The sequence below is a fragment of the Pseudoliparis swirei genome, chromosome 16 (genome assembly GCF_029220125.1).
Source record: "Pseudoliparis swirei isolate HS2019 ecotype Mariana Trench chromosome 16, NWPU_hadal_v1, whole genome shotgun sequence".
Lineage (NCBI taxonomy): Eukaryota > Metazoa > Chordata > Actinopteri > Perciformes > Liparidae > Pseudoliparis > Pseudoliparis swirei.
The window spans coordinates 5,017,327-5,039,131 of NC_079403.1; the positions used below are offsets into that span (position 1 = coordinate 5,017,327).

The window sequence follows — 21,805 nt, forward strand, 5'->3', positions numbered from 1 at the left end:
CTCTATAAACTCAGGTGCTCTACTCTATAAACTCAGGTGTTCTACTCTATAAACTCAGGTGCTCTACTCTATAAACTCAGGTGCTCTACCCTATAAACTCAGGTGTTCTACTCTATAAACTCAGGTGTGCTACCCTATAAACTCAGGTGCTCTACCCTATAAACTCAGGTGTTCTACTCTATAAACTCAGGCGCGCCGCAGTGTCTCGTTAGTGCACCTGAGGGCTTGAAGGCGATCTTGCTCTTCTTGCCCTTTGCGTTCTGTCGGACGAAGGTGTCTCTGAGGAGGTCCGAGGTGATGGCCCTCTTGTTGGGGTCCGGCTCGAAGCAGCGCAAGATGAACGACTTGGCCTCCAAGGACAAGGACTCGGGGATCTCCGGGTGGATCTTAAACATGCCCACCTGAAAAAAGCCCTCAGAAGAATCAGGGCCTGGAAAATGTGTGTCCAAAAAAAAAGATTTCCAACATACCGTGAAGTCCAATCCACGCTCCTTCCTACCTTAAACATGGCCGCCTGCGGTTCTCCCAACTCGTGGAAGGGCGGCTTCCCAGTGGCCATTTCTATAATGGTGCATCCCAGGGACCAGATGTCAGCCGGGGCCCCGTAGCCTCGAGGGCCCTTATCGATGATTTCTGGAGCCATGTACTGCAGAGTACCTGCAGACAGAGGAACAGATGCTCAGAACATCAAAATAAAAGATAACGAGAGGCAATCGAGGTTTTTTGAAAAGCTCGTTTTCACGGGGGGGGAAAGAACAAATCTGTGTAAATTAATATTAATTAATATACACTTTTATTAATCCCCAAGGGGAAATTAGTTCTCTGCATTTAACCCATCCTTAGTTATTAAGGAGCAGTGGGCTGCAGTGATGCGCCCGAGAAGCAACTGGGGGTTCAGTGCCTTGCTCAAGGACACTTCGACTTGCAACTAATAGGGAGAGCGGGGATCGAACCCACAACCTTGCGGTTGCAGGACGGCCCTCTTACCCCACTGAGCTACAGCCGCCCACAAATGGAACGAAGAGATCGTACTTCTCCCGTAAAAACATTCAGGCCGAGTGGCAGTTAAAAGAAACATTAATCTTCATGATTCATTTTAAGGACGGAAGAGATTTAAGTTATTTTAGTCCGCGGAAAAATGTAGAATTTCATCTGCAGTCATTCTGAGTATATTCGGCATTTGTAGTCATCTCTAAATACTGATGTAAACAGTGAGAGACAGACGAGAGCAACGATGGAGACGGAGGAGAGACAGATAAGCACACACACACACACACACACACACACACAGCTGCTAATGAAAGGTAAACACCCTTCTGCCTCTGCTTGATTAGCTAATCTAATCACACACCTCGCTGGCGGCTGGAGGAGGCCAGATGGCCCCGTGAACGTGTATGTTGGTACGAGCGTGCACGGCGGCTCGTGCGCGCCCGCGTGTCCCCGAGGGGTTTCCATAGAGGCTGATGGCGGCTCTCGTCATTTCGAGGGTATTTGGGATGTTTATACTCGGACATTTCTACGACTCCGTTGATGCTCTCCGGGCCGAATTAGCGACTTGAGATGTGCGTTGTCTTTCTCTCCGGGTCGGTACGACTTTATTTATAGCCTGTCGTGGTGTAATGAGGGTTATGTTGTCATAATTTAGGTAGTAGTCCCTTTTATGTTAAGCTAAAAGGAATAGTTGTATAGTTTTTCCTTTTTTATTTTTTATTTGTTGATATTGTTACATTTCTGGAGCTGAATGGATGGACGTGTGCTTTACCGGCCTTCATCTTGTTTAATTTTTGAACAACAAGAAGAAAAACAAGAACAAGAACATGAAGAACAAGAAGAAGAAGAACAACAACAACAACAAGAGGTTACCGGTGAAGGTCTCCGTGCAGGGGTTGACTCCCGCTAAGCGCTTGGAGGTTCCAAAGTCTGAGATCTTCAGGACGCCGCTGTAGGTGTTCACCAGCACGTTATCACCCTGACGGAGAAACACCAGCTGTTTACGGTCAAATCCACCCAACACCACCAAAAACCACCAAACACCACCCAACACCACCATACACTACCCAACACCACCTAAGACGAACCAACACCACCAAACACAACGCAACATCACCAAACATCACCAAACACTACCCAACATCACCAAACATCACCCAACACTACCCAACACCACCACACACCACCCAACACCGCCTAACACCACCCAACACCACCACACACTACCCAACACCACCTAAGACGAACCAACACCACCAAACACAACGCAACACCACCAAACATCACCCAACACCACCAAACACTACCCAACACCACCTAACACCACCCAACACCACCACACACTACCCAACACCACCTAAGACGAACCAACACCACCAAACACAACGCAACATCACCAAACATCACCCAACACCACCTAACACCACCCAACACCACGAAACCACCTAGAACTACTCAATACCTCCTAACACGACCCAACACCACCAAACCACCCAACACGAACCAACACCACCTAGGGAGGAAGCGCTGTGCCAACGGCTGCTTGTTTCAGTAGTGGCGTTTTGCTTTTATTTTATTGTCTTTTTTTGCACTTTTCCTCTCTTTTTCTTTTTCTTTTCTTTCACGTTTGTCTTAGTTACGGTCGGACACTGGACCATAACTACTTTTTTCGATAATTCTACTGTGGCTTTTGTTCACTTTGTCGTGAGTATCGGTGAGCCTGCAGCAAAACAATGACTGGGACCGTCGTCTACTCGCGTGCTCAGCTGATCGCGCTGTGCAGGCCGAAGCTTCTGCCTGGAGACAGACCTGTGATCCCGCTGGAGCTACGGAGAAGGGCTCGCGGTTGCAGATCGGGTGTCAAGCGGAGGGCTAAAACGAGGAGATACAAACCCTCGGTACCGTCGATCATAACGGGGAACGTGAGGTCTTTGGCGAATAAGACGGATGAGCTCGGCGCGCTGGTAATGTCCGAGAGGATCTTCCGTGAGAGCAGTCTCTTGTGTTTCACTGAGACGTGGCTGCACGCGGACTATCCGGATCACAGCGCGTCTTTGCCCGGCTTCAGGACTGTTCGTGCTGACAGAGACGCTACACAGAGCGGTAAGATGAGGCGGGATCGCTGTTTATGTGAATGAACGGTGGTGCCATCCGGACCATGTGTGCGTGAAGGAGCGCTTCTGTAGCCCGAACATTGAACTGTTGGCCGTGGGGATGCGCCCGTACTATTTGCCGAGAGAGTTCACGTCCGCCATTGTGGTTGTCGTGCGTGCCGCCATCAGCTGACGCTGAGGAAGCTGTGGACACCATCCACTCCACTGTGTCTGCTCTGCTGAATCATCAGCCTGGAGCATTCATGGCTATCACTGGTGACTTTAACCACACCACATTGGAAAAAGCTCTGCCAACCTTCCATCAATACATAGACTGCCCAACAAGGAACAATAAAACTCTGGACTTGCTGTATGCTAATACTAGCATACAGCGCCACTGCCCTTCCCCCCCTCGGCAGGTCTGATCATGACCTGGTCCGGCTGACACCCAGGTATGTTCCTCTGGTGAAGAGGCTGCCGTGACCACCAGGACTGTGAGGAGGTGGTCTCTGGAGGCTAACGACGCCTACAGGACTGCTTGAGTCAACGGACTGGGATGTGCTGTGTGGACCGCACGGGAGGACATCAACAGTATGACCGACTGCATCACGGAATACATCAAGTTCTGTGAACACACCACCATCCCATCACGGACTGTGCGCTGCTTCCCCAACAACAAGCCCTGGATCACCAGGGACCTGAAGGCGCTTCTTAACATGAAGAAAGCTGCTTTCGGGTCTGGAGACAGGATGAGCTGAGGAAAGCCCTGTGCAACCTAAAGGTGAAGCTCAGGGAGGCAATGACTCCTACAGGAGGAAGCTGGAGGCCAAACTCCAGCTGAACAACACAAGGGAGGTGTGGTCTGGCATGAAGCAGATAACTGGCTTCAAGGTGGGAGGGAGACAGCCAGGGGGCTCCTGGAGAGGGCCAACGAGCTGAACTGTTTTTTCAATAGGTTCAGTTCACAGCCCTCCCCGTCTCCTCCACATCACACCTCCCAAACACCTCCTCCCTCTGTCCCCTGCTGAGCTGCACATCCACCGAGCCCTCAATAACAATGGGCTCCTCCCCCCCCCCCTCTCTCTGTGACGACTGACCAGGTGAGAAGACAGCTGGAGAAACTACACCAGCGCAGAGCTGAAGGTCCTGATGGCATCAGCCCCAGGGTCCTAAAGACCTGCCCACCCAGCTGTCTGGTGTCCTGCAGCGCCTCTTCAACCTCAGCCTGAGGCAGGGGAAGTCCCGGTGCTGTGGAAGACGCCGTGCCTGGTCCCTGTCCCAAAGAAGTCAACACCATCTGGTGTTCTACTCTATAAACTCAGGTGCTCTACTCTATAAACTCAGGTGCTCTACCCTATAAACTCAGGTGTTCTACTCTATAAACTCAGGTGCTCTACCCTATAAACTCAGGTGCTCTACACCTATATAACTCAGGTGTTCTACTATAAACTCAGGCGCGCGCAGTGTCTCGTTAGTGCACCTGAGGCTTGAAGGCGATCTTGCTCTTCTTGCCCTTGCGTTCTGTCGGACGAAGGTGTCTCTGAGGAGGTCCGAGGTGATAGCTCTTGTTGGGGTCCGCTCGAAGCAGCGCCAGATGAGCGACTTGGCCTCAAGGACAAGGACTCGGGGATCTCCGGGTGGATCTTAACATGCCCACCTGAAAAAGCCTCAGAAGAATCAGGGCCTGGAAAATGTGTCCAAAAAAGATTTCCAACATACCGTGAAGTCCAATCCACGCTCCTTCCTACCTTAAACATGGCCGCCTGCGGTTCTCCCAACTCGTGGAAGGGCGGTTTCCCAGTGGCCATTTCTATAATGGTGCATCCCAGGGACCAGATGTCAGCCGGGGCCCCGTAGCCTCGAGGGCCCTTATCGATGATTTCTGGAGCCATGTACTGCAGAGTACCTGCAGACAGAGGAACAGATGCTCAGAACATCAAAATAAAAGATAACAAGAGGCAATCGAGGTTTTTTGAAAAGCTCATTTTCACGGGGGGAAAAAGAACAAATCTGTGTAAATTAATATTAATTAATATACACTTTTATTAATCCCCAAGGGGAAATTAGTTCTCTGCATTTAACCCATCCTTAGTTATTAAGGAGCAGTGGGCTGCGGTGAAGCGCCCGGGAAGCAACTGAGGGTTCAGTGCCTTGCTCAAGGACACTTCGACTTGCAACTAATGGGGAGAGCCGGGATCGAACCCACAACCTTGCGGTTGCAGGACGGCCCTCTTACCCCTTTGAGCTACAGCCGCCACAAATGGAACGAAGAGATCGTACTTCTCCCGTAAAAACATTCAGGCCGAGTGGCAGTTAAAAGAAACATTAATCTTCATGATTCATTTTAAGGACGGAAGAGATTTAAGTTATTTTAGTCCGCGGAAAAATGTAGAATTTCATCTGCAGTCATTCTGAGTATATTCGGCATTTGTAGTCATCTCTAAATACTGATGTAAACAGTGAGAGACAGACGAGAGCAACGATGGAGACGGAGGAGAGACAGATAAGCACACACACACACACACACACAGCTGCTAATGAAAGGTAAACACCCTTCTGCCTCTGCTTGATTAGCTAATCTAATCACACACCTCGCTGGCGGCTGGAGGAGGCCAGATGGCCCCGTGAACGTGTATGTTGGTACGAGCGTGCACGGCGGCTCGTGCGCGCCCGCGTGTCCCCGAGGGGTTTCCATAGAGGCTGATGGCGGCTCTCGTCATTTCGAGGGTATTTGGGATGTTTATACTCGGACATTTCTACGACTCCGTTGATGCTCTCCGGGCCGAATTAGCGACTTGAGATGTGCGTTGTCTTTCTCTCCGGGTCGGTACGACTTTATTTATAGCCTGTCGTGGTGTAATGAGGGTTATGTTGTCATAATTTAGGTAGTAGTCCCTTTTACGTTAAGCTAAAAGGAATAGTTGTATAGTTTTTCCTTTTTTATTTTTTATTTGTTGATATTGTTACATTTCTGGAGCTGAATGGATGGACGTGTGCTTTACCGGCCTTCATCTTGTTTAATTTTTGAACAACAAGAAGAAAAACAAGAACAAGAACATGAAGAACAAGAAGAAGAAGAACAACAACAACAACAACAAGAGGTTACCGGTGAAGGTCTCCGTGCAGGGGTTGACTCCCGCTAAGCGCTTGGAGGTTCCAAAGTCTGAGATCTTCAGGACGCCGCTGTAGGTGTTCACCAGCACGTTATCACCCTGACGGAGAAACACCCAGCTGTTTACGGTCAAATCAAACACCACCAAAACCACCCAAACACCACCCAACACCACCATACACTACCCAACACCACCTAAGACGAAGACCAACACCACCAAACATCACCCAACACCACCAAACACCACCATACACTACCCAACACCACCTAAGACGAACCAACACCACCAAACACAACGCAACATCACCAAACATCACCAAACACTACCCAACATCACCAAACATCACCAAACACTACCCAACATCACCAAACATCACCCAACACTACCCAACACCACCACACACTACCCAACACCACCTAACACCACCCAACACCACCACACACTACCCAACACCACCTAAGACGAACCAACACCACCAAACACAACGCAACACCACCAAACATCACCCAACACCACCAAACACTACCCAACACCACCTAACACCACCCAACACCACCACACACTACCCAACACCACCTAAGACGAACCAACACCACCAAACACAACGCAACATCACCAAACATCACCCAACACCACCTAACACCACCCAACACCACAAAACCACCTAGAACTACTCAATACCTCCTAACACGACCCAACACCACCAAACCACCCAACACGAACCAACACCACCTAACACGAACCAACACCACCACACACTACCCAACACCACCCAACACCACCACACACGAGCCAACACCACCCAACACCACCAAACACTACCCAACACCACCACACACTACCCAACACCACCCAACACCACCAAACACTACCCAACACCACCCAACACCACCACACACTACCCAACACCACCTAAGATGAACCAACACCACCAAAAACCACCAAACACTACGCAACACCACCAAACAACACCCAACACCACCCCGGTGCTGTGACTAGGGGGCCATTTGAGAAGAATCAGAGGAAACCCCGTCAGTCTATTTATTTTCTTGCAGCTGTTAAACTTTTATTGAATAATTGTGAACTCGAACAAACAATTCCAGAACTCAACTGCATTTGCAGGAATATTTGAATACTTTGTTTGTATTATTCAATTCATCAATCGTATTTATCTGGCTTTCTTGGCTCGTCCTACAGCCGGTTATATCAATTCCATACTATTGTGTAATGACTCAGCACCCTGGGGTGTCCCCTCTGTCGTCCCCTGAGCACCTCACCGTGACCGCTGGCCGTACCTTGATGTCTCGGTGGACGATCTGGTTCTCGTGGAGGTACCGCAGCCCCTCCAGGATCTGCCGGGTGTAGAAGATGATGGTCGCCTCCTTCAGCGGACCCCACTTGGAGCGCAGCAGCGCCGACAGGCTTCCTGGAGAGAGGAAGAGAAGGAGTGTCCAACACCTACCATGAAACGGGAAGATGACCACGCAGTTAGAGAGACCGCCCCGCCACCCAGAGGTCACAAAGCATCCAGCTCCGAAATCCACCATTTTTCATTCCGTCGTGAATCAGTCATCCAGTCATCAAGTTATCTAGTCATCCAGTCATCTAGTCATCAAGTTATTCAGTCATCTAGTCATCTAGTCATCCAGTCATCTAGTCATCCAGTTATCCAGTCATCTAGTCATCTAGTCATCCAGTTATCTAGTCATCCAGTTATCCAGTCATCTAGTCATCCAGTCATCCAGTTATCTAGTCATCCAGTTATCCAGTCATCTAGTCATCTAGTCATCCAGTCATCTAGTCATCCAGTCATCCAGTCATCTAGTCATCCAGTCATCCAGTCATCAAGTCATCTAGTCATCCAGTCATCCAGTCATCTAGTCATCCAGTCATCCAGTCATCTAGTCATCCAGTCATCCAGTCATCTAGTCATCCAGTCATCTAGTCATCCAGTCATCTAGTCATCCAGTCATCTAGTCATCTAGTCATCCAGTTATCCAGTCATCCAGTCATCTAGTCATCTATTCATCCAGTCATCTAGTCATCAAGTTATTCAGTCATCTAGTTATCCAGTCATCTAGCCATCCAGTTATCCAGTCATCTAGTCATCTAGTCATCCAGTCATCTAGTCATCTAGTCATCCAGTCATCTAGTCATCCAGTCATCCAGTCATCTAGTCATCCAGTCATCCAGTCCTCTAGTCATCCAGTCATCCAGTCATCCAGTCATCTAGTCATCCAGTCATCTAGCCATCCAGTTATCCAGTCATCTAGTCATCTAGTCATCCAGTCATCTAGTCATCCTGTCATCTAGTCATCTAGTCATCCAGTCATCCAGTCATCTAGTCATCTAGTCATCCAGTCATCTCTTCACTTTTTTTTCTTTCTCTCTGGTACTTGAACGCACCTCCGGGCACTTGTTCCATGAAGATCTTGATGTATCCGTTCTCGGAGACGGAGCCCAGATACTGAACAATGTTCCTGTGCTTCAGGTACTTGTGCAGGGCGATCTCTTCATGGAGGGGCTGGGAGTATCTAATGTACAGAGAGAGAGAGAGGGAGAGAGAGAGAGAGAGAGACCAAAAATACATTTGCCTTTGATGTATTCCTCCACCTCCTTCAGGAGCGTCTCCTCCCTCCACAGACACACCCACCTGCTGTCTCTCTCGGGGATCTCTTTGATGGCGATTCGGACCTGGTTGCTGACATCTCTCCCGGCGTACACCACCCCATAGGTGCCCCGGCCCAGCACCACCCTGTTCCTGGTCTCGTCCGTGTCGTACTCGTACTGTCACACGCACATCGATTAAAATCGTTAATCTCAAAACTCGAGCTTTAACACTTTTTTTTTCTCTTTCTCCTGAAATATATAACGTCTGTATTTTGTTTTTCCGACCTCCAGCGTGTCTCCGTCCCCTTCCCCCTCCAGCTCCACGGCATTCCCCGTCCCGTCCGATATCATCTCCTTCACCATGGAGCAGAACCTGTGTGGCGACCCAAGACATCGGGCGACGTCGTCACTTCCTGTTTGCCGCGTTTTTATTCAATACGATTCGCCACGCACGAGCACAAGACGCAGACAAACGCACACACACACACACACACCTACTACACAGACACATCTAGGAGGTGTGTGTCCTCACCGACCGCACTGCTCCTCGGTGGAGAAGTAGATCTGGAAGTCGTCCGAGTTGTCGTGGACGTAGAGGAAGCAGCAGCGCTCATCGAATTTACTGATGCTGGAGGAGATGAAAGATTAGGATTTAATCATAATAATAATCTATTTAATCTATATAGAGCTTTTTAAGGTACTCAAAGACACTTTACATGTTAGATTTATACACCGTAGTCACAGCGACAGGGAGAAATTCAGGGTTACGGGTCTTGCTAAAGGACACATCGACCAGGGCGGGGATTGAACCGCCAACCCCCTGATTGGAAGACGTACCTGCTATCCACTCACTGTCGCACCAATACAGATCTAGACATACTTTTAAAGCATCCTTTGAAGGTTTTACTGAAGAAGTGTTTTGGAAAAAGTGTTGGTCATACAGTTATAGGGATAACACCAAATAAAGAGGGAATAAACAGTTTGTTTTAGCTGCATAAAATCCAGTTTTGCATTTCTTTAACCTCCTAAATTTACATGCATACCTGATGCCTTTGATGGACATCGCGGTGAAGTTCCACTCGTGGATCCCTTTCTGTAATTAAAGTGAACTTTTAAGCATGAAAGGTTTTTTTAGGTCTCTGTTCCGAAAAATTGCATTCCCAAAATAAAAACGCTGTATCTCTGCCACCACTAGGGCTATTTTAATAATTTTTACATTTGTACCTTTTTTTTTTTTTTTTTACTTTCGTTCAGATGTGTACAAATCAGTCTATATTTTACTGGGTAAGAGTAAATGAAGATGGCACACAGAAGAAATATTAAAATGTCACGTCCCAATTGAAGAAAAAAAAGCACTTCCAGGATGATTATATGTTTGTAATGAGGCAGTTGAAAGGTTTAAGTGTGTACATGTTGCACAGAATGGTTTTATATTCAACCAGTAAAACAACATTTAAATGGAGTAGAAACAGAAGGACGAGGCGCCATGTGAGATGATTCTTCTCGATAAGCGTTGTCGGGGTTTCCATTCGAAGGGAAGCAATATTTTCACATAATTTCCATAATTATTTTTTTTTACGCAGGTTTTCTATCCAGTACTTTAATGCAAATATAATTATGTTGATTTATTGAGGTTAATTAAACAGCTGATGGCACCACCTTTTATCAGTTAGTGCTATTAAACCAAAGAAAAAAAGGACACAACAAGATTTATAAAAGTATAAAAATGCCAGTTAAACGTCCAAAGGAGGAAAAACACATCTTGAAAAGGGCTCGCCATCTCAGCCGAGCGTATGTTTTCTGTCTTTTGGCATACAGAACATAAAAACAGGCTAATGTAAACACACTTTCACAGTTATTTGTTAAAGGACTCGTTCTTACCGTCTCGTCAGGTGAAACATGCCAGATGGAGACGTTCTTCTCCTCAGCCTCGTTGTTGATGGACACATACGAGGGCTGGTAGACTTTAGTCAGCTCCAGAATCAACACCTGGAGCACAGAGAGAGGAGAACGAGAGGTTAACCGACGTGTTGGTACGAGTCTCCGATGAAGATCTCATCTCATGTTCGCGTTTTGCACCGGAAACCGCAGTCGGTTGGTGGTGCCCTGCGTGGCCTCCACGATGATGTCCATCCAGAAGTTGAGTCTCTCCCGCTGTGGAGAATGTTCCACCGACTGCTTCTTAAACCTCAGGATCAGCTGCAGGTTCTGCACCACCGAGCGCAGATACCTGGAGGAAGAAAACGCATAGAAACAAGTCCACGGGGAATTAATACAAGAGTAAATAATACACTGACTAGCAACAAACATCAAAAAGCATCTCAAGTCCCTTGAAAATATTCATATATTTACATTTCCCCACCTTTTTTATTAATATTGTTACCTTCGTGTCATGCTTATGGTCACTGAAAGGGAATAGAAACTGTTTATGTCATCAAAAAAGGCGTTCGGCCTATCAGAGCCTCCTGTAGCCAACTGGTCGTGGTATTTGAAAATGCAGAATATAACAAAACCCAGCTATTTTAATTTTTACAATTATTTTATTTATGTATTTCCCATAAAGTCAAATAAAGTAGCTTTTTTTGGGCATAATAAGTATTTTTTTGTAAATGTCTACCAGAGCGGCGGCTTGAGTTTGAAGAGCTTCTCGGCCGCCTGCGTAGCTTTCGGGATGTCGTTAGCCAGCATGCTAACGGTGAAGAACTGGCCCACGTCCCAGTAGTTAATCATTTTTTCCAGGGAACCTTTGCGCCCCAGCAGACTGTTCAACCTCACACCTGAACACAGCAGATTAAAAGTATGAAAAAACACCGTTGAATATTGGTTTTACCAACTAATAACGAGCTTTATGTAAACAGAAAGGAACAACCGAATAGTTGTTTTACATTGGCTACTACTAGCGGATGCTAATTTAGCTGTTAACCGTCAAATTTGCTGAACCTCAATGACACAATTTTACCACATGTTTATAATCTGAGAGAGACAAACGTTTAACATCCTGGATGCAACAAACTATTAATATTTTTACAACGACTGACACATTTGATGATATTTGTATCGGACAGTTTCAGCTTGATTTAGTGCATTTTGTGCGAGCTTGATAGATCAACCAAACGAGACCTGTTACCTATTTTCCTAAGTTCAATGGAGCTCTCAAACTGTTGGCCAGCCACGATGAGGAGGACCGCCAGGTTGATCCCGGAGTAGAGCGTCGGCTGCAGCTCGAAACCCTTTCTGTACCTGCACAAATGTCAACAATCAGATTAGCAGATAACGTAGCGTTCATTAAAAAGCATGCGGAAAGGATATCGGATGCGTAAAGAAAGCGTGCGTGTTCTCACCACTGCATAGCGTTGTCCCTGTTTTTCATGTCCTTGCAGTCCGAGTCCAGGAAGATGTCCTTGTAGATGCGTCCGCAGAGGCAGAACATGTCCGGCGCTGGATGTTCGCACGACTGCAACACCTGCAGCATCACGCCGAGAGCTTGCTCCCGGTCACCGGGACTGTTCCTCCTGCACACACACGGGAATTAATGTGAAACTACATCCACACATGTAATACATTCATGTTCTCAATGTGGTTTAAAGAGAGCTTAACAAACACCAAATTGCAAGAACACCACTAGAATTAAAAGCTGACACGGCAATTCCTGCGAAAGTGCTAGTTAGTTACCGTTAGCCGGAGTTAAATGTTAAACTTCATTAATAAATTGTTATATATTAAAACCTGATTTATCTCTTGTGCCAACTGTCTGTCTCCTTGTTACATTTTTAAAAAATGTTGTTTAATTAAACATTTGTATGGCATGATTGTAAAACAGATGCCTTAAAGTCACATTCTGGACTTTACTTAATTAAATGTCATAAAAATGTAATACATTCATATTTTCAATGTGATTTAAAGATAGCTTAACAAACACCAAATTGCAAGAACGCCACTAGAATCAAAAGCTGCCAGCAAATTACTGGTAAAGTGCTAGTTAGTTACCGTTAGCCGGAATTAAACGTTGAACTTCATTAAACATAGCTATTTTTCCAATGCAAGTTGCACCTATGAAATAAACAAGTTATTATAGATTCAAAACCTGATTTATCTCTTCTGCCGACTGTCTGTCTCCTTGTTACATTTTTACTTAATGTTGTTTAATTAAACATTTTTATGGCATGAATGGAAAACAGATGCCTCAAAGCAACATTCTGGACTTTACTCAATTAAATGTCATAAAAATGTAATACATTCATATTTTCAATGTGGTTTAAAGAGAGCTTAACAAAGACCAAATTGCAAGAACGCCACTAGAATCAAAAGCTGACACAGCGAATTACTGCTAAGCTAAAGTGCTAGTTAGTTACTGTTAGCCGGAGTTAAATGTTAAACTTCAATAGAAATGGCTATTTTTCCAATTAATGTTGCACCTATGAAAGAAATAAGTTATTATAGATTTAAAAGCTGAGTTATCTCTCCTGCTGGGTGTCTGTCTGTCTCCTTGTGACAATGTGTACGTTGTTTGATTAAACATTTTTATGGCATGATTGTAAAACAGATGCCATAAATTCACATTCTGGACGTTGCTCAATTGAATATGCCTTAAAAAATGTAATACATTCATATTTTCAATGTAGTTTATAGAGAGCTTAACAAACACCAAATTGCAAGAAATCCACTAGATTCAAAAGCTGATTCGGCAAATTACTTCCAAAGTGCAAGTTAGTTACCGTTAGCCGGAGTTAAATGTTAGCCAGCGTTTGTTTTTTAAAACCATGATTGGATTTGGTTACACCTCAGTTAGTTATATGTATATATAACTTCATAAAAATGGCTATTTTCCAATTAAAGTTGCACCTATTAAAAAAAAAATTTATTATAGATTTAAAAGCTGATTTATCTCTCCTGCCGGTTATCTGTCTCCTTGTGACCACTTTTATGTTGTTTAATTAAACATTTTTATGGCGTGATTGTAAAACAGATGCCATAAAGTCACATTCTGAATTAAATATGTCGTGAGTGTCTGTTATGGCTCCAGAGTAGAACACATTTTGGGATGATCACATTTGACTTAAACGAAAAGGAAAATAAAAGACAAAGGAATCTAATGCCACTGATCCTCTCAAAATGCACCTGTTGAGGGCGAAGGCGTAGTGGAACTGGATCATGGGCTGCGTCGCCAGGTCACAAGTGGGCAGCATCTCCAGAGTCTGCACCAGCTTCACCATGGCGTCGTAGTCCTGTCGGTGGGACGAGGCGCACGTATGTCTTGGCTTTCGCGTTTATTGCACGTGTTTGTTTTAGCATTATGTGTTTTTTTTAGTACCTGTATGTCTCTGTAGGAAAACAGCAGGTTCATGACGATGTCCTGGGTGAGAACTTCCGTGTTGTCGATTCGGAGTTTGATGCGAGAAAGCTCCTTGGCCAGCTCCTCTCCCTGGTACTTCTCCCTGGCCTTCCTGATGTCGTTCAGCAGGGTGTCCTTAAAAGAAGCACTGCGGGAGATAGACAAGTCCAAGGAGGGACAATTAGAACAGAGGCTTGTGGAGAAAGCTCTAAATGATGATGAGAATAATCAATTAAAATATTTATGGAAATTGTGTAAATTGTCACGAGTTTCTGGACATTTGTCGGAAAAGGAAAAATGAGGAGTAACCTTTTTGCAAGACATCATACGTACATTAAATTATTTTATATGTGTTATTAAAATACATAAACCCATTCAATTCAACTTTGTGAACCCTGCAGAAAACTCGGAGCAATCATTTATCCGATGTTCACTCTACAAAATACGTCCAACGTTTTTTTGTGGTACGAAGGGTCCATTTGGGCGTTGCATCGTAAGCCACCCATCGTACCCTTGTGTACGATCAAGTTAATGCTTTTGAGGCGTCTCACCAGGACGTGACGTGGATGTCCTTCAGCATGCTGGTGAAGCGGTCGGTCAGAGGGACGCACAGCGGTCCCAGCAGGTTGTCCCAGCTGGGCTGCATGTACTCACTGGCCCTGCGCTGGGCGTCACTCTCGCAGCACATGTACTCGTGGTTCGGAGTCACTATGTAGGGGATGAAGTAGTAGCTACCACTGGATGCCTGGAAGGAGACAAAAGAAATTCAATGATTCCGATTTTGGGTGCGTGTGAGTACCGAGAGGGACGTTTAAATAAAACACAGGCTTTGTAGCGGATAAAAAAGACATCCAGGATGCTGATGAGTCCAGGGAGAGGAAGGGATGGACAGATTGGGGATTATAGAGGGATTAAGGAGAAAGATCAGTACAAGCAGAGGATCAGAGAACCACTCAGTGTGTTTACATGATGGTATAATTCAAATCTTGCTTTAGTCGGACTATGCTATCTTTTGGGGGATCTGCTGTTATCCCAATATACATGGCAGTGAGTAATTCGAATCATTGGCCTTTGAAAGCATGTCATATCCGATACGATAGGTGGCGCTGTTTTCATTACAACTCGTGGTGATACAGCCATTTCCGCTTGACCTCTTCACCACTACCAACAACAACCAACAACAACAACATCAACATTTCGAGAAAGAACCATGAACTTTAGTATGTTCAACTCCTTCAATACATTAAGCATAAATTCTGTCTGCTCTTCGGTCTAGAAATGTGTGGTGGCTCTTGTGTTCTCCAGAGCGTTGTTTGTTTGTTTTCTGCCGGCCAGGCTCCCGGCAGTGACAACTTATCGTCTCTTTCGACTTCCGGGTCACGACATGGGAGGGAGGGGGAGGAGGGCGGCGGGATCTCAAGCATGCGCAAAGACGCAAAGTCCAGTTCCTAATCCAATTCACCGTGACATGCCGCGATAGTCGAATTATCAACCGGATCGGATCGAGTTATCCAGGGGTGTTAATCGGATCGTAGTCGGACCGCACATAGTCGAACAAAGGTGTTTACATGAAACGGATAATTCGATTTCAGTCCGACTAAGCCAGTTATTCGAATGCATGTAAACACGGTCACTGAGATTGATTGGTAGGATCATGGAGACATCAGCAGAGGTAAGCCAGAGAAGTGAAGCTCAAGTAGCTGTTAAATATCCAGAACAGCAACAACGAATACACACCAAACATACTTCTCAGTCTCCTCGTCTTATTTTAATATTGTAATATTATGTAGAACAATGTCTTCCTTCGTCCAGTTCAATACTTTTTTGACTGACACTGCAATTACTGCTAAAGTGCTCGTTAGTTACCGTTAGCCGGAGTTAAATGTTAGCCAGGGTTTCTTTTTTTAAACCATGAATGAATTTGGTTACACCTCAGTTAGTTATATGGAATAATAAACTTTATCAAAATGCCTATTTTTCCAATTTCAGTTGCACCTATGAAATAAATGAGTTATTATAGATTTAAAACCTGATTAACGTTAATTGACTGTTGTAGGTGGCAACCGAGTGCAAAAATAAGTCAGATTGTATAGAAGTCTATATAATGACTCTACTTCTCTCTTGATTTATTCCCTCAGTGAACATTGTAAACATGAGTTTGTGTCTCAATCTCTAGTTTCAAGTCTTCTTCTATACAGCATGATGTTCATTACCTTCGCATTGAAAATGCGGAAGGTTATGTTTTGATCGCCGTGTATTTATTTATTTATTTATTTATTTGTATGCGTGTTATTCGCAAAACTCAAAAAGTATTGAAATTTGGTGGGATGATTGGTTATTATCCGGGGACCAGTTGATTAGATTTTGGGATCGATCGGGTCAAAGTTCAAGGTCAAAGGTCATGAACAGGTCAAAATCTTCTTGAATCGCATGAAATTTGGTGGGATGATTGGTTATTATCCAGGGACCATTTGATTAGATTTTGGGATCAATCGGGTCAAAGGTCAAGGTCAAAGTCATGGAAAGGTCAACATCTTTTTTTTTACCATAGCACGATACATTTTTGTCCAATTGGCATGCAACTAATGCCAAAATGTTCATAATTCAATGCCCCATCTTGTGATAAGCGAAGGTATGCGCTCTACCGAGTGCCCATTCTAGTTTTAGTATATGATTGTCCATTTAGAGTCAAACAGACCATAAAGTGGCGTTTTCTTAGGGAGGATTTGATTGATTGTCTCTGCGTCACTCCTCCACATTACAAATATTGTAACTTCCGTTTACCGGGACATTTGGCCATAATTTGATCTAATTCATTTCCGCACTTTCGTGCAGAATTATTTTTAAACCCCCAATAATTCTTAATCCCACTTTTCCGATCACACGTCAGAGCGTTTCCAATCAATTGGTTGCTTTCTAAAAAGTTGACAACAACATCCTTCACGCTTAAAGGGTACCTGTAGTGCAAAACAACAACGTACTACATCCATTCGGCGCATCAAATAAATCATATTTACCCCGCTGCTATTGTCAACAAGTCACGCATAGCCCGAGGATTTACATTTCTTTGTCAAAATTCCGAATCCGTGGGCGCAGCCATTTTGCTAGTTATTTACTCCAGCTCAAAGCTAACTATGACGTAGAGTCGTTGAAAGGAATTCAGCCAATCCGGAGCCACTTCTACACGCGTTGCTTCTTGGGATAGATCGGTGGCCTCAAGAATTACACAATCTATATCGAGCGTGCTCAATACGTCGATCGCGGCGACCTGCCAGTCGATCGCGGCGTAGTATTGGTAGATCGCATGACATTTAAAAAAATTGGGCCGCCCCCCTGTCACTTTCTCTATAGCGCCACATTACAGCAGAAGCACGTCATTTCTGTCTCTACGTGTTGCGTTGACAGTCCTCTGCCCGCCGTCTCGTGCGCGGAGCTCCGACACCGGTTTGCGCGCATCGGGACGGACGAGCAAAGAAAAAGTCACTAGCACCCCCGAACATGTCGGCCGATCATTGCATCAATGAAAGACATCTCCAGCGCTGGCTTATGCGCGATGTAGCTATCAAGCTCACGCTTTTGTGTGAAGCAGATGAGGTCTAATGACACTATATCAGGGCTCTCAAGTCTCACGCATTGAGCGTGAGACTCACGATTCGGTCTTATCTCACGCACTCCGCCACACATCTAATTCCTCACGCTGAAAAACCTCTGGGCTATTTATTGCTGGAATGCAGGGGTGCCCATTCCCCCGACCGTTTGTTGAGTAGAAATATCCACTAGCACCCCCCGTTGACAACTCTTTTCGGCTCGATGCGGCGCGCGACAGTCAGCTGTATCGGTGCTGATGGAAATCTCACGCTTGCCTGTCTTCAAAACTTGAGAGCCCTGCTATATCATCGGACATAAGTTCGTACAACAAATGCACTCTATGTCTGTTTTCTGTGGCACATTTCCCACAACTGCACCAAACGTCCGCCGACTTGCGTGCACGGTCCGCACGGTGAAGCATCTGGACCGGCGGTCCTTCGGCATCAACTTCATCAGAATCATCGCTATCATCGCTGTCACAATTCACTAAATGGGGATAGTCTGCTTTTAAAGGTTCAAACAAGTATCCAGTTGCTGAATCAGACAATCTTTCATCGTCCATATTCTCAATCTCTCAGCATTTGTTTGCGAGCGCTCGACGTTGTTTACATTGGTATCTGAACACATCCGCTGTGGCTGGCTGTCGATCTATCAACGATCTGACGTCACACCACCCGCGACATATTCAAGCTCCAGTGCACTGTCGCATGTCGGATTTGAGGACTTTGAACAGCCTAAACTACGTATTGTTATTGAATACTGGACCGTCAGTGCATGAATACACTTTAGAAACACATTATCTTTTGATCTGGCTACATATTGTTTTGCACTACAGGTACCCTTTAAGCATGGATTGCACGGTGTTGAATTATGTGTAATGATCGTGCCATTTAATTATTTGGCAAAACACACCACATCAAAATATCATCCACTGTTTTTACAGATAAGAAAATAGCCGCTGGATCTCACGCAAAAAATAACTGAGATAGCGGAGGGTGAACAGTCCTCATGACACAATTCATTACACACTGCAGCTCAAGTTTAAATATATATTTATATGTGTATATATATATCAGTTTCACACTCATTTGATCCTTCTTGTGAGTCTCATGCTGTCGTTAGGGCGTTCTAATACGTTGTTTACACAATATCCCATGCCGAAAGGTCAGAGTTTGGCCCCTCCTCCATCATTATTATCATTATTATTAGATTGTGGAAAAAAATCTCCCAGCATGCCCTAGTGCAGCATGGTACCTACTTTATTACGCAATCCAGAGCCTCTGTATTCTGGAGGCAACTGAACCCAGGGAAACCCTAACGCTGGAGGACGAGTGGCCTTCTTCACACACACACAGAAATATACACACATATGATGTGTTATAAATCAGTTACTAAGATGAATGTGTGTGTGCATGTGTGAGAGAGTGAAAGCATGTAGATATGCAGAAGAACGGCATTTGTCTCAAATATTATTCCACAAATAGCATGAGGCGGTGTGTGTGTGCACATAAATCAATGTGTAACACACACACGTGAACTCACTGTGTTTTTCTGTGCCACCATGTCCTGTAAGGAGATAAAAACAAATAGCATATGAGAATGTATTTTAAAGACCGGACAGCAGCACAACAGTGTGTATTCATGTGTACTCTTGTTGTACTTCCACGTTGCTACTTCAAACAGCTGTTTCCCCCTGGAAACACTGTTCACACACACTGTACAATATGCACACTCACACACACACACATACACTCACATAGTGGATCACTTTGTTCTCAGGAGCTGCCAAGGAATGGCATCCATAACCTCTAAAATACGCCTCCAGGAGATGCAAAGGGGTGCATGTGTGTGTGTGTGTGTGTGAGGATACCTTCAGGGACTGGGCCGTGTCCGCGTCGGTGTCGTGGTACAGGATGACGTTGTTGGCCATGTCGAAGCTCTCTCTCACGCCGAGGTGGTAAAACAAGGAGGGCTGCCGAAACACATCGCTCATGTCCACGACCGCGATGTCTGGATGGAGGTAGAAGGAGCACAACGATGGAAACAACGACAACAAAAATCCATCAGTCCTCGAGTAAGACTCCCATTTTCTTCTAACCCTATCAAAAAGAGAGAATCTGTTTATAAGCATTGGGGGTGGGAGAAGTACTTGGCCCCAGTAAGTCTTGCTCAGATCCTTCATTGAAGTAAAAAGTTCCAACACTCACTGATTGATCCACGTTGTGCCAATTGGCAGTAAGAAAGGTCCCTCGGCTCTATCGGCGGTGTTTGTTCTCTATCGTCTTGGGCCATGTTATTTCGGGCCTCCATTTCCCTCTGGGGTCCAGTGTAATGCGACTCTTGAGGATTGCCCTTGATGTTCGTTCTGGACACATGTCCAAGACAGGTCCACTCTTCAAGCACAGAGTGTATTTTGCCTTGCTCGGCAATTTTGGAGATGGTCTTTGGCCAGAATATATGCAAGACCCTACTGGCACGGTGTTTGGAAGGTGGATAGTTTGAGGTTGTCCTGTACCGGCACTTTTGAGGGTTTGGTTTTAGTGCAAGTCGGTTGGATTTTCAGGTTTGTTAAAGTCTTATAAAGGTTGATAGAGTTTAAGTTTATTTCCGTGAGCTTTGCCCGTCGCCATCTTTGCTTTTTGCAACCATTGATCGGAATTGACTGTATTTCGTAGAGACGCTGTATAACGGCTCTGGCAGCGGCTTCCAATCACCTTGTAGACCCGCCCTCCAGCACACCCTGCTTTATGGTCTATTTAGCTCTAAATGGGACCTCCATTTATATCATTGACATCATGCTGTACGGAAGAAGACTTGAAACGACTAAGACCGGAAACTCACGGTTACAATGTTTAATGAGTTAATAAATAATCTGAGAAGTAGAGTCTTTTTCACATACACTTCCTTTAAAATCCGAGGTAACCAGAGGCCACTCCAAGGAATGCAAATTTCGGCAACTTCCGCATTGGCTTAATTTTTCAAGACTGAAGGTTGCAGGCCGTCGAAGAATCCTCTATTGTTGACGTTGATGGACTTTTGTTCTACCGCCGTTCATCGACAGTCCTACTACTTGTCCATAGACCTGGATTTTGTTTGTCTTTTCTTGAATGTAAATGCATGTGCTTATCTGAAAAGGAAGTCAAGGTCTCCAATTGGTGTCTTAAAAAGTTCCATCAAATTCCTCTGGCCTTATCTTCTGTTGTTCTGCTGATATCACACATCCTTGGCAGACTCTCTCTGGTAGAACTGTTGGATGATCTCTATGTTGGGAGGGGATGCTATCGCTCTAACAGAGGCTATGACCTTGAATGCTGTGAACAGTCTTCTTCTTGAAGTCAATACGGTACCATTCTCTACATTGCTCATCGATTTACCTGAGAGGGAAGATCTGATCAACACATCCTTCAACCCAGTGAGTTTGTATCCGATCTCTTTGTCTACCCTCGATGTGATTCAGTGTATCCTGGTGATCTTGCGGAATATTTTGCAAGCTGTTGCAATCAGATAATGCTGAATTTGTTGTGGTACTTTCACATGATCCTCCTATCTTCCCGGCCAATCAGAAGGAGGGCGTTTGGAGTTAGTTGTGGATAGGATTTGATTTAATGGTTTCTATTTGTAATGGTGGGTTGATCTTGATGTCCAAGTCTTCTGCAGCTTCTTATGTTTTAATTGGATGTTTCTGTTGAGAATCTTTCTGACAAATACTCGTCACTTCGTTCTTCATCAAAAATGTTCGTCCACGTCACAGATTGTGGGGTTTTGTAGACCTTGAGCTCCTTGAGGATTTTTGGGAAGCTGCTTCTTTGTGATGCAATCCAATAGTTGTTGAGACATTTCAGTACAAACTAAGATTTTCATCCCTGGAGCCACACCCCTTTGCTAGTAAACATGAATTTGGTATTATCTGTCCGATATTATATGACATTCAGTGTACATGTTTTACTCTATTGGCATATTGCACAACAGACTCACAGCAGGAAACCCACGGGACTACAAGTCCCAGCTCTGCATTGTGAATACTGGTGCTGTTGTTTACTGGGAATCTTGAATGGTGTAGTTGATGAATGTCAATGAAA

General features: G+C 45.1%; 1 protein-coding gene across 3 annotated transcripts in view; it reads right to left on the reverse strand.

The window, feature by feature from the left end:
- Positions 1–21,805, reverse strand: part of map3k15 (mitogen-activated protein kinase kinase kinase 15) — a 33,238-nt gene that overhangs the window by 9,412 nt on the left and 2,021 nt on the right. For 2 of the 3 annotated variants that reach the window (XR_008834016.1, XM_056433651.1), the window contains exons 2-21: positions 19,597–19,736; positions 19,269–19,292; positions 18,985–19,065; positions 14,690–14,883; positions 14,118–14,286; positions 13,925–14,031; positions 12,148–12,318; positions 11,934–12,046; positions 11,424–11,583; positions 10,886–11,036; positions 10,688–10,795; positions 9,850–9,899; positions 9,339–9,434; positions 9,092–9,179; positions 8,850–8,983; positions 8,603–8,730; positions 7,492–7,622; positions 6,190–6,295; positions 4,832–4,989; positions 218–401 (exon numbers count right to left, since the gene is read on the reverse strand). Coding sequence is in view for 2 of the 3 variants with exons in the window: in XM_056433651.1 (XP_056289626.1) it covers positions 218–401; positions 4,832–4,989; positions 6,190–6,295; positions 7,492–7,622; positions 8,603–8,730; positions 8,850–8,983; positions 9,092–9,179; positions 9,339–9,434; positions 9,850–9,899; positions 10,688–10,795; positions 10,886–11,036; positions 11,424–11,583; positions 11,934–12,046; positions 12,148–12,318; positions 13,925–14,031; positions 14,118–14,286; positions 14,690–14,883; positions 18,985–19,065; positions 19,269–19,292; positions 19,597–19,736 (2,493 nt within the window). In the remaining variant the exon portion in view is untranslated. The remainder of the gene's footprint in view (positions 1–217; positions 402–4,831; positions 4,990–6,189; positions 6,296–7,491; positions 7,623–8,602; positions 8,731–8,849; positions 8,984–9,091; positions 9,180–9,338; positions 9,435–9,849; positions 9,900–10,687; positions 10,796–10,885; positions 11,037–11,423; positions 11,584–11,933; positions 12,047–12,147; positions 12,319–13,924; positions 14,032–14,117; positions 14,287–14,689; positions 14,884–18,984; positions 19,066–19,268; positions 19,293–19,596; positions 19,737–21,805) is intronic. The other variant, XM_056433652.1, reaches the window with a different exon arrangement.